The 15,697-nt window shown below is 39.5% G+C and overlaps 1 protein-coding gene across 1 annotated transcript in view; it reads left to right on the top strand.

Annotated features, from left to right (window-relative positions):
- The window catches only part of PRKAB2 (protein kinase, AMP-activated, beta 2 non-catalytic subunit), an 18,042-nt gene extending 12,226 nt beyond the window's left edge, over positions 1-5,816 (top strand). Inside the window, exons 5-7 of the mRNA XM_006861316.1 lie at positions 2,020-2,153; positions 2,853-2,921; positions 5,287-5,816. Coding sequence (XP_006861378.1) covers positions 2,020-2,153; positions 2,853-2,921; positions 5,287-5,364 — 281 coding nt within the window. The 3' untranslated portion in view covers positions 5,365-5,816. The remainder of the gene's footprint in view (positions 1-2,019; positions 2,154-2,852; positions 2,922-5,286) is intronic.
- Positions 5,817-15,697: the final 9,881 nt, after the last annotated feature.

Raw genomic sequence — 15,697 nt, 5'->3', positions numbered from 1 at the left:
ATTGAGTTGGTTTCGACTCATAGTGGGCCTTGTGTAGGGTTTCCAAGGAGCAGCTGTTGGGTTTGAACCACTGACCTTGCAGTTAGTTTTTCACTGTTTATCCTATATTGCTCCACACCAGGAGTCCGTCTCAGCTTAGTATATTTTATTTCTATCTTTTAACTCACTAATGGGTATAGGGAGCCCTGGTATGGTGCTGTGGGTTAATGCGCTGGACTGCAAAGTTGGTTTGAACCGCAAGGTTGGTGGTTCAAGCTCACCAGCTGCTCCTTGGAAATCCTATACCGGGTCAGAACCAACTCAATGGCACTTAACAACAACAACAATGATGTGGTACTATAGGAGAAGCACTGGACTAGTAACTGAAAGGTAGGCAGTTGAAACCCACCAGCTGCACTCAGAAACCCTGTATAGGGTGCTATGATTCAGAACTAGCTCAACAGCATGCAACAAAAATAGTGGGACATGAACTGTCTTTTGAACAGTTATCTCTAGTCATATTTTAAGGGTTTTGTTCACTTTTGGTAGTGTCCTATAGCACCACACCATTTTTGTTGTTGTTAAGTGCCACTGAGTTGGTTCCGATCCATAGCGACCCTGTATAGGATTTCCAAGGAGCAGCTGGTGAGCTTGAACCACCAATCTTGCGGTTCAAACCAACTTTGTGAGTTGGTTTATAAAAGAAAAGATTAAATAGAAAGTATACCATCAGTAATAATAAGGCAAATATCATAGATGAGACCTTGACTTGCCTTGCTTAGTTGCCTTAGCATAGCTCTCCAGTATCAGCTTGGCTGACAGTCCTACAGTTTTAGAAGATCCCTGGTAGTGCAGTGGTTAAGCAATGAGCTACTAACTGAAAAGTTGATGGTTTGAAATCGCCCAGAAGTTCTGTGAGATGAAGACTTAGTGATCTGCTCCCAGATTGATGGGGCAGTTCTACTTTTACATGGGTTCACTATGAGCCAGAAGTCAACAATCAGCATCTAACAACAACAAATGCAACTAGTAGTATGGCAGTCCTTAGGGTAAAAAAAGGAGGAAAAACAGTAGTAACACAATTCTGTGTATGTATATTTGCTGACACTTTCTTAACTCTCTGGTAACTTGAAGAGTCCTTGGTAGAAGTAAAGACCTGTATGCTTCTACCCTCCCCCCCCCAATATAATTTTTTTTCAAGGCCTTCATCTTTACTTAGATTCACTAATGTGCCAGAAAAATGTTCTGCCAGTAACATTCAGAGTTAATAGCCTGTTATTTTACACTGAAAGCTGGTATTGTTTATAGAATTATGCCCTGTATTCCCAGGGAACACCATTCTCACTTGTGGATTTAAAGCCTGTCACTGCTACTAAGGAGCCCTGGTAGTAGAGTGTAGGGTGGCTAACCAGAAGGTGAGCTGTTTGAATCCACCAGCCTCAGTGGAAGAAAGATGAGGCTTTCTACTCCCATAAAGATTTACACCCTCGGAAACCCTGTACAGGGTTGCTATGGGTCAGAACCGACTCGACGGCACTTAACAACAACAACAATTATCACTATATTTTAATTTTGTCTTATGTTCTGGGCTGTTACACTGATTATTATAAATATTTTCATTGGAAACTAACCAAACTCACTGCCGTTGAGTTGATTCCAAGTCAGCAGTGCTATAGGACAGAGTAGAACTGCCCCATAGAGTTTCCCAGGCCGTAAAATCTTTATGGAAACAGATTGACACAATCTTTTCCTGGAGTGGCTGGTGTGTTTGAACCACTGACATATCAATTAACAGTCAAGCATTTAACAAGGGCTCCTTATATATTTGATGTTGTTCCTGTTGTTGTTAGGTGCCATCAGCTCATCTCTGACTCCTAAGGGCCCTGTGTACTCCTGTGTACCCCAGTGCACAACAGAATGAAACACTGCCCAGTCTTGTACTAGCCTCACAGTTGTTGTTATGTTTGAGCCATATGCTTTTTCCATGAATTTTTGCTAATTCTCCCAACTTTTCCTCTTATCTGGATAAATACCTTCCAGATCTTTCCAGCTCACCCCCAGGACCTTACGGTCAAGAAATGTATGTGTTTCGATCTGAGGAGCGATTCAAATCCCCACCCATCCTTCCTCCTCACCTTCTCCAAGTTATTCTTAACAAGGACACTAACATTTCTGTGAGTATCTCCTAATATTTCTAGGGCATCTGGGGTCACTAGAACCATTTGGGCCAAAGTTTTATAATCTTAGAGATTCGGAACAAAATGTGGTCAGTATAAATCATATACATATAAATAGCATTCCAGGTTTCTTTTTCTAGGACTGTGTTGTAGGTTCCTCAGGTACTGATGTTAAAACTTAGCATTTTATCCTGTTCCGGTTGAGAATGTATTACTGATATCAAATCAGACCCAGAGTTGTAGATTACTGGAATCAAGTTCTGGGGCTTGTATGTCAGCACAGTAAAAGGAATACTTGTCATTTGGAGATGGAAGAAAGAGGTGTAACTGGTTTTCTCATTCAGTTGCAAATAATATACATCTCTCTTCAATCCAATTGATTCTAAGAGTATTTTTTACCTTTTTAACATAAATTTCTATATGTGCGTTGTGGTCTAGATTTTTGTTTTAGCACTATCAAAGATGATTAATACATGTTGAGGTTTTGGGTTTCTGCCTTGGACTCAAAATTTTCTTAATCTTCTGTAATGAGAACTATTGGAATAAATTGAGGTGAGAGAGGGGTGTGTTGTTTCAAAAGAAAACACGTTCCTAGTTGAGCATTTCTGATTAGTTGGAAAGAGCTCCTAAGAAGAGTAAGTTCTTATAGTTTAAGTCATTTAACACCATTAAATGTGGTTTTTTTTTCTTTCTTAGTGTGACCCAGCTTTGCTCCCTGAGCCCAACCATGTTATGCTGAACCATCTCTATGCGCTGTCCATTAAAGTAAGTGGTAGACCTGGTTCTTCACAGGATGAGGGAAGTACATCTTCTCCAGTGGTTACCCGCTCTCCTTCCTGCTTCACTGAAGCAGAAGCTGACAGTTAGGGTTAGATGGCAGGAGGAAGAACTTTTTTAACTACTGAGGAATTTTGCATTGCAGTATTAGTATCAGTCTCTGTATCTGTCAAATGACCTGTGATCCTATGGTCTTTTTTCCCCCTTGGCAACTTCTTTTTAGTTTGTACCAAATACTTAAGTTTGAGTTTATAGCGGTAGAATGTCATTCTTGAAAATGAGAAGTCGAGGAATAAATTGGTCACATCACGTCAGAGAAAAAAAGCAAGTTTAAACTACTTGTTCAAAGAACAGTTGAATGTGCTATTAAGGCTTCCACGTGCTTAAAGGTGGACATGTGTTACTTGTCGACAGTTGGGGCATAGGTACTCAAGGACCTCCATCTCCTGTACACGAAATAAAGTTAACTGTGAGACCAGATTTAATCTCCTCCAACTCTCGAGTCCTCCAGTGGCTTTGCTGCTACTTTAGAGTCTGGGTTGAACGTACCCGTACTCTTGTCTTATTGTGTCTTTGTGGTTTGGCTGTTACATAGCTCAGTGATTACCAGACTAGTCTGGTCATCATCGGCATCACCTGGGGAGGTTTGTAAAAAGACAAGTTCTGTGGTTCTATACCAGAGGTTCTAAAGAAGTACACCTAGGATGGGGCTCAAGCCGCTGAGAGGTACAGAGGATAAGTGGTTTGCAGTGAGCTGAAAGATTGGTGGTTTGGATCTTCCCAGAGGCTCCATGGGAGAAAGATCCGGCAATCTGTTTCCAGAAATATTACAGCCAAGAAAACCCTGTTCTGTCATATGGGGTCATTATAAATTAGAATGGACTTGACAGCAACCACCACCAACAAGATGGGAACCAGTAATGTAATTTTTAAAGTTGTTTCTATTTCTTAGAAGTACGACCAGATTAAGGAATTCACTGATAAAGAAAGCTGACTCACGGCTTATGTGGTCCTTTTTAAGTATATATTATTGAATTTAATTTTTATAATAACTTTGTGAGGTAAGTTTTATTTTTAACCCCTGTTTTATAGATAAAGAAACTAAGACTCAAAGAAGGTCAGATTACCAGTAAGTACCAGAGACAGGACTGAGGTCCAGTCCTCCTATCTACCTCATGTTCTTTCCTGTGTACCATTGTGCCAGGTCTTTCCAGGTAGTTCTGTCTCTCACCTGCTCCTCATTTCTACTAAAGTCTTCCTAGAGTTGGATATTTTATGTTCCTTGCCTCTATTATATTTAGGCTATAATCAGCATATTCTTGTTACAGGATGTTAAACTGAGAAGCATTCATTGTGGATAATATATAGGGGGAAAGATAGGAGGATGCATTGTTTTCTCAATTACATATAATAACATGGATTCTTTGTGATCTGATGGAATTCTGCCTACTGTGACTACTCTTTGGATGCCTGTTGATGTCCGCAGGCCTGGTATCTGCTCCTGTGATATACCCATGGTCTGCAACATAAGTCTGGGATGGGAAATGCTACCACTTTCTCTATTCATACTGGTTCTGACATTGGCAAGAGTCTTCATCTTTGTGGTTTAACTTGGACTTGATCCTTTTGTGATTCTTCTCTATTGTTCTGGCTCTTTGGAATTGGTCCACTGGATTGAGTGTCTATCTAGGAAGGATTTGGGGATCTAAGAGTGGACTTCCTGAGTGCCCACTAGATCAGAGAGGACTATTTTAGTTTCTTGCTGATGGAAATTAGATCTGCCTTGGGACTTGAAAATGGTTTTATAAAAGGGTCACTTTGCACTAGTGTTCTTCTCATGACATTTAAGACTTCATGGATGGTGAGCTAGTTCTTCCTTTTATTGATTTATTTATGGCTGGTTTTAATTCCAGTATTAAAATTTGAGCTGTTGTATGTCAGGTATTGTTCCATTAGTCTCATGTAATCGTTGTTGTTAAGTGCCTTCGAGGGGGTTACAACTCAGAGCAACACTGTATAGGGTTTCTAAGGAACCACTGGTGAGCTTGAACCACCAATCCTGCAATTCAAGCAAACCTTGCAGTCCAGTGCATTAACCCATAGTGCCACACCAGGACTCATTAGAGGCCCCTTAATGTTGATGAGAGAGAAGAAAAGACTTAGAGAAATTAAATAGATTACATAAGACTATGAATATAGTAGTGGTAGGAGTCAGGACAGTAACTCAATCTATCCAATTTTACTCCAAAACCAACCTTTCTCTATTCTGTCAAATGGTCTCTGTTGACTGAGGACTGATGGGTGGGAAGAGCCTGAATGAATGAATTAGCGGTATATATTTCTTTCCCTGCAGGACAGTGTGATGGTCCTTAGCGCAACTCATCGCTACAAGAAAAAGTATGTCACTACTCTGCTGTACAAGCCCATCTGAAGGAACTCCTTCCTGTCTCCCAGGATTCCAGAGGAGCCTCTCCCTTACTTTTCTGGATTGAGCCAGTCTTAACCTGAGACTGGAAGGCCGATTTGCTTTGAGGCTGATATGTGTGTTTCAGAGCCTCTGAGTAGGATGCTCTGCTTTTGCATTTGATTGCAGATGAGAGCTTTATGAGTTGGTGGAATTTATTTTAAGAAAAAATAATGATAATAAGGTTATTGAAAGTATCCTAGCTCCAGCTAGGTCTATTCTCTCTGCCTATGGGCACTCACCAAGATCTGTATGGGGGCACTACAGGAAAGACCTTATAGCAAGGTTTTTTTCCCTAAAATGAATGAATAGCAAACTCTCAAGATCCTTGTTGGGTGGATATTGTGGCCCTGCTCCCTTGGGTCTCCAAGGGATGGATCATGCCAGGTTGCTGCCCTCCTCACAGCTGCCTCATTACAGGGGCAGCTTTTCTTGCATGGGTTCTCTGTATTCCTAGAGTTTGTACTATCTGTGAGTTTTTGTTTTTTGTTTTTTTTTAAATATATGTATGATTCAGGATGCCCACAAGCAGCACCTTTTCATTTTCATTTTCACATTCTAGCTTTGACAGCCTCCATCAGATCCCATACCTGATCCATAGCTAACACAACTCACTGGGTAAGTGGCCCCTTGAAAAGACTGTTGGACCTGACCCATGTCCGAGGCTAGGGGTGCTTGGAGGATGCTTTCTTAGCCCAGCATAGGCCCAGGTCTCTTGATTCCTGCCTGTTTTAACTTTCACAGTTGGAAAGACAGAATGCAGAAGATCGCCTTTCTTGTTTTAATTAAGCACAACATCTTAGTATATGGCATATTTTTGTAGGTTTTCCCTCCTGTCCCAACCCTACTTAACATCTTTTTTTTTTTCCTTCCCTCCTCAGAGCAGACAGTTCTAAAGTAAAGTAACAATGGAACCAGGGAAAGCCTTCATGTTTTTTCATTTTTTGGAAGACATTTATATGCCTGCAGTGTGTTTTTTAATTGAGGGAAAGGAAAAAACAAAACCTTTTCATTGGTTCTTGAGAAATAGTTCCTAAGATTTTCATTGCTAGTCTAGCCCTCTACGATCTTAACATTAGTATGGCTGACCCTGTACATTACATTGAGTCATACATTAAAGACACAGTTTCATTCAGTTCATTTGATGTACCTAAAGGATTCCTTCGAAGGGGAATCAAAAGATTGATTAGGCCAAGAAGCAAGAAAAAACCCTGGTGTTCCAATTCATGAAATGTATGACTCTTTGCACTGAGTTCTCACAGGATCATTTGTTCTTCTGCTTTCTCTGTTTAAGTGTTGGATGATGAAGTGAGTGGGGTCATTGATTTCCATTTGTGAACTGAGAAGTAGCCATTCAGTCCATTCCTGGGGTTGCAAGTATCTGTGGCTCTTCAATTTTACAGATAAATGCCAAGTCAAACACTCATCACTGAAGGAGTCCACCTGTTGATGATTGAGACTCCCTGACTGCTAAGATGCACCCAGCCAAGTGAGAGGGCATTCACAGGTCAGTTTAGCTACCTCCTGTCTTTCCCCATGCAAAGCTGGCAGCACAGTTATCTTTAGGGTACAGAGACCTCTTGGATCCCAGGTGTGAGGCAGTAAGGTGTAGAGTTTGTGTTTTGCTGGTATTGCAAAATATCAAGTGCTTAGGTAGTTCAGTGCTGGAAGTATATACTGCTTTACCACCCAAGACTGTCTTCTGCAGTAGAAGGCTTTTGTGGAGAGCCCTTTATGGTCCCAACCACTGTTTGAATGATGTGCCATTTTTAAATCCAGGTCAAATCCTATTACAACCAACTCTCAGGTTCTATGAAGTCTTCAGTTGTACTAAGATTTGGTTTTTATCCAATATCCATTGACTATGTGGCCATTGATGATTCAAAATCTGTTGTTACATGGAGAGTTTTATTTTGTACTCAGATTTCATGTAAACAGGACTGAAATATAATTGTCTTTGTGTTCATGTATTAACATTTTTGCTCCGTACAGGTGTGTGTCAGTAGAGTGGGACAGGAAAAGAAATCCCATCAGTTTCTCTCAGGCTAGAGGCTTCTGTGAAATGGCCCTGGCTCCAATGAGAGTAGGTTTCGGTGCTGTTGTCCGTCAGATCCTTCTAACCTGAAACTGTGCAGAGAGTGTCAGTTTTCCAAGTTCTGAGGTAATCACTCAGTCAAATGTGAAATGAGAGCCCACCAGCTACATGGAAGGGAATGGATAAGAGGAACTGGGTAGCATTTCATTCAGCACTCTTTCTTCTCTATACTCTGAATAACACCCCATGGCCCTCAGGAATCCTACTGCACTCCTGGTCTGTTCCTACGGAAATTATTCTGCAGGGTAGAGAGGGAGAGAGAGAAATAGCCCAGAGTACAACACACTCATTATTTTCTATAGGTTTGTTAAAGAGAGTTTTATTTTCTTCAGAAGAGAGTTTTTTTGTATATTTTGAAAATGTGTAAAGGTAATTATTATTTTTTATTTAGTTTTTTGGGTTTGGTGTGAGTGGGAGGGACTATCAGAGATTTCACGGAGTTAACAGAGTTAAAAATCAGCTCTTCAGAAGGGCTGGCCTTGAAAGAATTGCAATGTGGTTTAGGGGTTGTAGGGAAAAGAGTGATTAAGCTAGGGGAGTGATACTAGAAAAATATTTAAATGATTTAGAACTGAAAAGAGCTTCCTCTTTTGTTTTTTTAAAATCAAATTTAACGTGGTGGCATCCTTGGATCTCACTGTATATGACTTGGCATTAATGAAACATCTTCCCTTTGCCTATTTACTCCTGTTTTTTACCCTTTCCTGCTTTGACGCAACATTTGTCAGGTGGGCTTTATCAGAGTCTCAAATCAGTCTTTACCTAAAACACCTGGTACAGAGAACTTCCAGATCTGAGTCAAAGGAGATTTAACCTCTATAGGCAACACTCCAGAAGAGTACACTTAGACACAGTAATGTTGGCTAGCTCAATATATATGCTCATTTGACCGTGAAACCCTATAAAAGAAGAATTCCAAGAGCAGTTTCTGAAAGGATCCTACAAACCCAGTCCCACTCACTTCCCTTCAGTGATTTCTAGTTTCTTGTAGACCTAAGAAACTTTAAGATGAAACCTTTGAAAAATGTCATTACTCCATTCATGCTGCAAGATAAAGTTAAGTTTAGAAAGAAGTGATAAGTGGTATCTTTAGACTGGGTTTATATTAATCTGGGGCATAAATGAAGAAAACATTATAATGAATTCCCTGCTTCGTTGGGGAAATAGGGCTTTTAAAATTTTGACCTCAACTAAAAATGATATGCAATAGTCTTGTGTTTGCATGTGTTTGAAATACATTCTATTCTCAGAGATTTCTAAGATCCTTTTTTTTAGTCATTTGGGTCATGGGCTTAACAGCAGATATGAGGGGCTTAAAAAAGGTAATGGAAAAATAGAATGAAAAGATAACGTAATTTTCCCACAAACTTTTTGAAATCCCCTCATATACAGTTTGTTTCTGTGTTAAAGCCAAGTTCTTGCTGTCTTGTACAACTTCTGAAATTGCTGCTGATATCTGGTTACCCAGGGGATGGAAAAGGGTTAGGGTTTTTTTTTTTAATTGTGGATCTGGGCATTTGTCTCTCCTTTGGCACCTGTCACAGTTGGAGATAGAAAGGCTATGATTTCAAGGAACCCATTCTTTTGAAGTAAAACTGTATTTTAAAATTAGAAGAAAAACTCAAGAGTCTGTTATTTATACAATCTATTCCTTTTAACAGTGGAATCCCTCTAGCATCCTAATTTGGGCTTTGTCTTATTTGCTTCTATCAATTATGCTTTAAATGAATACACTTTGTTAAAAAGTAAAATACTGTATTCTAGCATTAGTTGATACATGAGTTCTCAGTGTTTTTGCAGCAAGATTGGTGTGTAATACTAAACCTTGAATTTTGTAGGTGCCAGAAAGGTTAACTAGTTAAGAGATACCTACTGTAAGTATTATATTAGGTATTGATCATCTTACTTCTTTTCTATTCCCTATTTCCCAGGACATTTACCTTACCCAGCTTGTGGTTTTAGGACAGCCAAAACTCACTGATGTTGATTAGTCCTAATTTCTGATCTGGACCCCATGTGTAAGACTTTTACGTGAATTGTGGTAAATTGGGGATGTTGATTGTTATTACCCTGAAGCATTTTAAATGAGAGCAGCTCTGTTGTCTGTCATACATAGAATATAAGACTGCTTTGAAAGAGATGAAAATGTGAGAGTCCTTGAAATGGTGTTTTTTGTAATGTTTAATGGTGAGGTGTAGAGCTGCTTTTCAGTGTTAACAAAGGGTGGCATACAGTATGGATTTAAAAGATTCTCTCCAAATGCAGTTTGTCACTGGATTGTAACACTTCTGAAGATGATATGATGTAAGACAGTGAGGTGTTTTTTTTTTCTTTTCTATGAAACTATTTATTAATAAAGTATTATACAGCAATAATATTTGAGTTTGCCCTTGATTGCTGATTATACTATAAAGGTCCATCTGCCCTGGCAGTCTCAAGACCTAAGGAATGTAAATTGCCAGACAGATACATTTGACGAATGGGAGAAGTTACAGGTATTAGGGACTCAGGTGATATCATCCTCCCACCTGCTATCGATCTCCTTTTTGTTCCAAGTTACTCCAGCATCAGAGAGAGGAATGTAAACTTAGCCATTTTGATTTTAAGCTTTTCATGTATGCATGAATTGCATGCATACTAGACACCATTCTATGCTGAATTAACTGCAATACTATATCATTGGTTACAGCCCTGACTGGTCATTAATATCATCTGTGGAGATTTCTTCTAAAATTGGGGCCCTGTCTACTGTAATTGTTGTTGTTAAGTGCCATTGAGTCAGTCACCTCGCAGTGACCTTGGTATAGAGTTTCCAAGAAGTGACTGGTGGATTTGAAACACAGATCTTGTGATTACCAGTCTAGAGTCCATCCTACTGCGTCACACCAGGACTCCGGTGACAGTATAGGAATCTCCAGTGTGGGGTTCAGGCACCTATTTTGCATAATGTTATAATGGATACATGTCAAAAACTTGCAAAGAGTGAACTCTAGTATAAAACATGCACTTCAGTTAATACTGTGTCAATACTAGTTCATCAATTTTAACCAGTATGCCATAGCAATGTAAGATGTTAATAATAGGAACTATAGAAAGGAGAAGAAGTTATATGGAAACAGTGGGTACTCTCTATAAACCTAAAACTACTCTTAAAAATAGTGTATTTGTGAACGTCCATCTCCACCATCCTGAGGCCAGAAGAACTAGATTGTGCCCGGTTACTACTACCAACAGCTCTGAAAGGGAGCACATTAGAAAGGGCCTGGATAGAGTGAGAGGAAATGTGGAGCAAAATTCAAAATTATTAAAAAAAAAAAAAAAAAAAAAGGTATGGGCTTACTGATCAGAAAGACTGGAACCTGAGACTGTGATCCTCAGACACCCTTCAGGTCTGGAACTCAGCTCACCTTTGTGGCTCAATTTTCAGCAAAGCAGTTACTTATATAGGGAGACAGCAACACTAGTAAAGACAGCATTTACCTAAGTAGAAAGTTCCAAAGGACTGGGAAGGAGGGTGGGATAGAAACAAGGATCACAGGAAGTAGAATAACTGATGGTACATGCAGGCGAAGGCAATCATTGTAATGAAGTGGATGATTTGTTGAATGTAAAACTGGTGATCTGCTCTGTAAACCTTCACTCAATTTACAATAAAAAGTGGCCTTTTTTACATTAAAAGAAAAATCTGTGTAATTCATCATATTAACAGACTAAAGAAGAAAAATCTCATGAGCATACTGGTCAATGCAGAGAAAACATTTGACAAACAGCATCTATTCATGATAAACTCAGAACAATAGGAATAGAGAAGAACTTCCTGAACTCTCATAAGGCACTTGTACCAAAAGCCTACAGCTAACATTATACCTAGGACTGAAAGACCTAATGCTTACTCCTTTAGATCAGTGTTAAGGCAAGCCTGTTTGCTTTCATCACTCTTACTCAGCATCGTGCAATAGCACTAAAGAAATAAAAGGCCACCTAATAAGAAAAAAAAACACACAAAACTACTGTCTAAATAAAAACCCTAAAACTAATTCATGAACTCAACAAGGTTACAGGGAAAAAATTTAACATACAAAAATAAAAATTCTATACACAACACAGAGTCCTGGTGTGATACTGTAAGATAAGCACTGGATTGCTAATTACAAGGTCGATGGTTCAAGCCCATCACCTGCTCCTTGGAAGCTCTATACAGGACTCGCTATGACTCGGAATCAACTTGACATTGAACAACAAGAAACAACACATGCACACCAAAATTTTTATAAAGCCCATAAAAATAGTATTCATATTTAAAAAAAGGAAATACCTAGATGTACGCAGTTCGAAACTACCAGCCGCTCCGCGGGAGAAAGATGAGGCTTTCTACTCCCGTAAGGATTTACACCCTCGGAAACCCTGTATAGGGTCGCTATGGGTCGGAACCAACTCGAAGGCATTTAACAACAACAACAGGATTTGTATGTTGTTAGGTGCCATCTAGTTTGTTCCTACTCACAGTGACACTGTGCACAATAAAATGAAACAATCACTATCCAATCGTGCACCATCCTCACAGTTGTTTACGTGTGAGCTCATTGTTGCTGCCACTGTGCCAATCCATCTTACTGGTGGTCTTCCTCTTTTTCACTGGCACTCCACTTTAACAAGCATGCTATCCTCCAGGGCCTGGTCTTTCTTGGCAAAGTCTCACCATCCTCGCTTCTAAGAATTCTGGCTAAACTTCTTCCAAGACAGATTTGTCTGTTCTGGTGGTTCATGGCACTTACAATATTGTTCACCAACACCATAATTCAAATGCATCGGTTCTTCTGCAGTCTTCCCTATTCATTCTATTTGTATACTTTGATGGCATATCAGTTGAGATGCTTTAACAAACAGATGCCGCACTGGAGTTGCTCGTTTGTCTCTGCCAAGAAATTTGGGAGACAGCCATCTGGCCAACTGACTGGAAAAGATTCATCTTTGTGCCCATTCCAAAGAAAGGTGATCCAACAGAATGTGCAAACCATCAATATCATTAATATCACATGCAAGTAAAAATTTTCTGAAGATAATTTTTAAATGGTTGTAGCAATACATCAATAGGGGACTGCCAGAAATTCAAGCAGGATTCAGAAGAGGAAGTGGAATGAGGATATCATTGCTACTGTCAGATGGATCTTAAGCTGAAAGCAGCAAATACCAAAAAAAAAAAAGTTTTGTTGTTGCTGTTAGGTACCATTGAGTTAGTTCCCACTTGTAATGACCCTATGCACAACAGAATGAAACACTGCCCAGTCCTGTGCCAATCTCACAATCATTGCTACACTTGACATCATTACTGCTGCCACTGCAAATCCATCCTCCACTTTACCAAGCATGATGTTCTTCTCCAAGGACTGGTCCCTCCTGATAATATGTCCAAACTATGAGAGATGAAGTCTGACCATCCTGGCTTCTAAAGAGCATTCTGACTATACTTCCAACATAGATTTGTTTGTTCTTCTGGAAGTCCATGATACTTGGAATATTCTTCTCTAACACCGTAACTCAAATGCCTCACTTCTATGATCTTCCTTACTCATTGTCTAATTTCCACATGCATGTGAGGCTATAGAAAATACCATGGCTTGGGTCAGGCACACCTTTGTCCTCAGACTGACGTCTTTGCTCTTGAACACTTAAAAGGTCTTGTGTAACAGATTTGCCTAATGCAATACATCATCTGATTTCTTGACTGCTGCTTCCATGAGTGTTGATAGTTGATCCAAGAAGAATGAAGTCCTTGACAACTTTAATCTTTTCTCCATTGATAAGAATGTTGTTTATTGGTCCAGTAGTGAGGATTTTTGTTTTCTTTATGTTGAGGTGCAACTCATACCGAAGGCTGTGCTCTTCAATCTTCATCAGTAGTATTTTATGTCCTCTTCACTTTCAATAAGCAAAGTTGTATCGTCTGCAGCTTGTTAACAAGTCTTCCTTCAATCCTAATGCCCCATTTTTCTTCATATAATATAGCTGCTCGGATTATTCAGTATATAGATTGAATAAGAATGGTGAAAAAATACAACCCTGGCACATACCTTTCCTTATTTTAAACAATTTATTGTCCCCTTATTCTGATCAAGTAACTGCCTCTTGGTCTATGTACAAATTCCTCATGAGCACAATTAAGTGTTCCAGAATACTCTTTCTCCACAATGTTGTCCAAAGCTTGTCATGATCCACACAATCAAAAGTCTTTTCATAGTCTATAAAGCACAGGTAAACATCTTTCTCTGCTTTCAGCCAAGATCCACCTGATGTCAGCAATGATATCCCTCATTTCAAGTCCCTGTCTGAATCCTGCATGAACCTCTGGCTGTTCCCTGTCATTATACTGCTGCAGACGCTTTTGAATTACCTTTGGCAAAATTTTACTTGTATGCTATATTAATGATCTTATCCGATGATTTCCACATTCTATTGGGTCACTTCCCTTTGGAATGGGCACAAGTATGAATCTCTTCCAATCAATTGCAAGGTAGCTGCCTTCCAAATTTCTTGGCATAAATGAGTGAGTGCTTCCAGTGCTGCCTCAGTTTGTTGAAAGATTTCAACTTGTATTCCATCAATTCTCAGAGGCTGTTCTTTGCCAATGCCTTCATTGCACCTTGAACTTCTTCAATATCGTTGACTCTTGATCATATGCTACCTTTAGAAATGATTGAACTTCATCCATTTCTTTTTGGAACAGTGACTCTGTATATTCTTTCCATCTTCGTTTGATGCTTTCTGCATCATTCAATATTTTGCCTATAGAATCCTCAATATTTCAAGTTGAGGCTTAAATTTTTTTCTTCAGTTTCCTCAGCTTGAGAAATGCCGAGTATGCACTTCCCTTTTGGCTTTCTAACTCCAGGACTTTGCACATTTCATTATAGTATTTGACTTTTTCTTCTCGAACTGCCCTTTGAAAATTTCTGTTCTGCTCTTTTACCTCTTCATTTCTTCCATTTGCTTTAGCAGTTCTATGCTGAAGAGCAAGTCAGAGTCTCTTCTGACATCCATTTTGGCTTTTTCTTTCTTGTCTTGTTAATGATCTTTTGCTTTCTTCCTGTATGATGTTCTTCATGTCCACAACTCTTTGATCATTAGTGTGTAATTCATCAAACCAGTTCTTGAGAGGATCTCTATATTTACGTGAGATGTGTTCAAGTTCATCTAGAACTAAATATGTTGTTTTTCTTGTTAAGTGCCATCAAATTTGTTCTGACTCACAGCAACCCTGTACAGTGTTCCTGAGAAGCACCTGGTAAGATTGAACTGCCAACCTACAGTTCAAACAGACCTTATGGTCAAGTGCTTATCCTACAGTGCCACACCAGGACTCCAGGAACTAAATATTTGTTATTGTTGTTAAGTACCATGGAGTCAGTTCCGACTCATAGTGACCCTGTACAGGGTTTCAGAGGCTGTGAATCTTTACGAGAGCAAAAAGTCTCATCTTTCTCCCGAGGAACTAGAGGCAGTTTTTATTACTTAACCAATAATAAGTAATAAAAACTGCTTCTATTTAGTTCCTATATGTTTCATGATCTTGGTGGCTTTTGTAGAGTTGGCTCTGACTCATGACACCCCCACATGCAACGGAATGAAAAGTTGTGCAGTCCTGTGTTGTCCTCACTGCCTTTGGTCTGCTGGAATTCATTGTTGAGGTCGCTGTGCATTTTGGCTTTCCTTTAACTTAGTGAGCTCATCTTCTAGCACCATACTGGATAATCTGTTGTAACCAGAGTGTTTTTTGTTGATGAATTTTCAGAAGTAGATTGTCAGACTCTGTTTTTCCCAATCTGATTTCGTCTGGAAGGTCATCTGAAACCCGTCCACTATGGGTGACCCTGCTGGTATTTGAAATACTGGTGGCACAGCTTCTAGTATCAGAGTGATGATCAAGCCACTACAGTATGATAGATGGGCAGGTGATGATCTTATTATTGTTAGGGGCTGTGGAGTCAGTTCTAACTCATTGTGACCTGATGTACAACAAATCGAAACTTTGCCTAGTCCTATTCTCACAACCTTTGCTATGATTCAGCCCATTGTTAAAACCACTGTGTAAATCCATCTCCTTGAGGGTCTGCCTCTTTTTGGCTGAGATGTTACCAAGCACGATGTTCTTCTCCAAGGAGTGGTCTTTCCTGATGGATTGTTGTTGTTGTTAAGTGCCATCGAGTC

Source organism: Chrysochloris asiatica, unplaced genomic scaffold, assembly GCF_000296735.1.
Source record: "Chrysochloris asiatica unplaced genomic scaffold, ChrAsi1.0 scaffold00042, whole genome shotgun sequence".
Lineage (NCBI taxonomy): Eukaryota > Metazoa > Chordata > Mammalia > Afrosoricida > Chrysochloridae > Chrysochloris > Chrysochloris asiatica.
The sequence above is the reverse complement of the archived record's forward strand: the minus strand, read 5'-3'. Positions and strand labels throughout refer to the sequence as shown.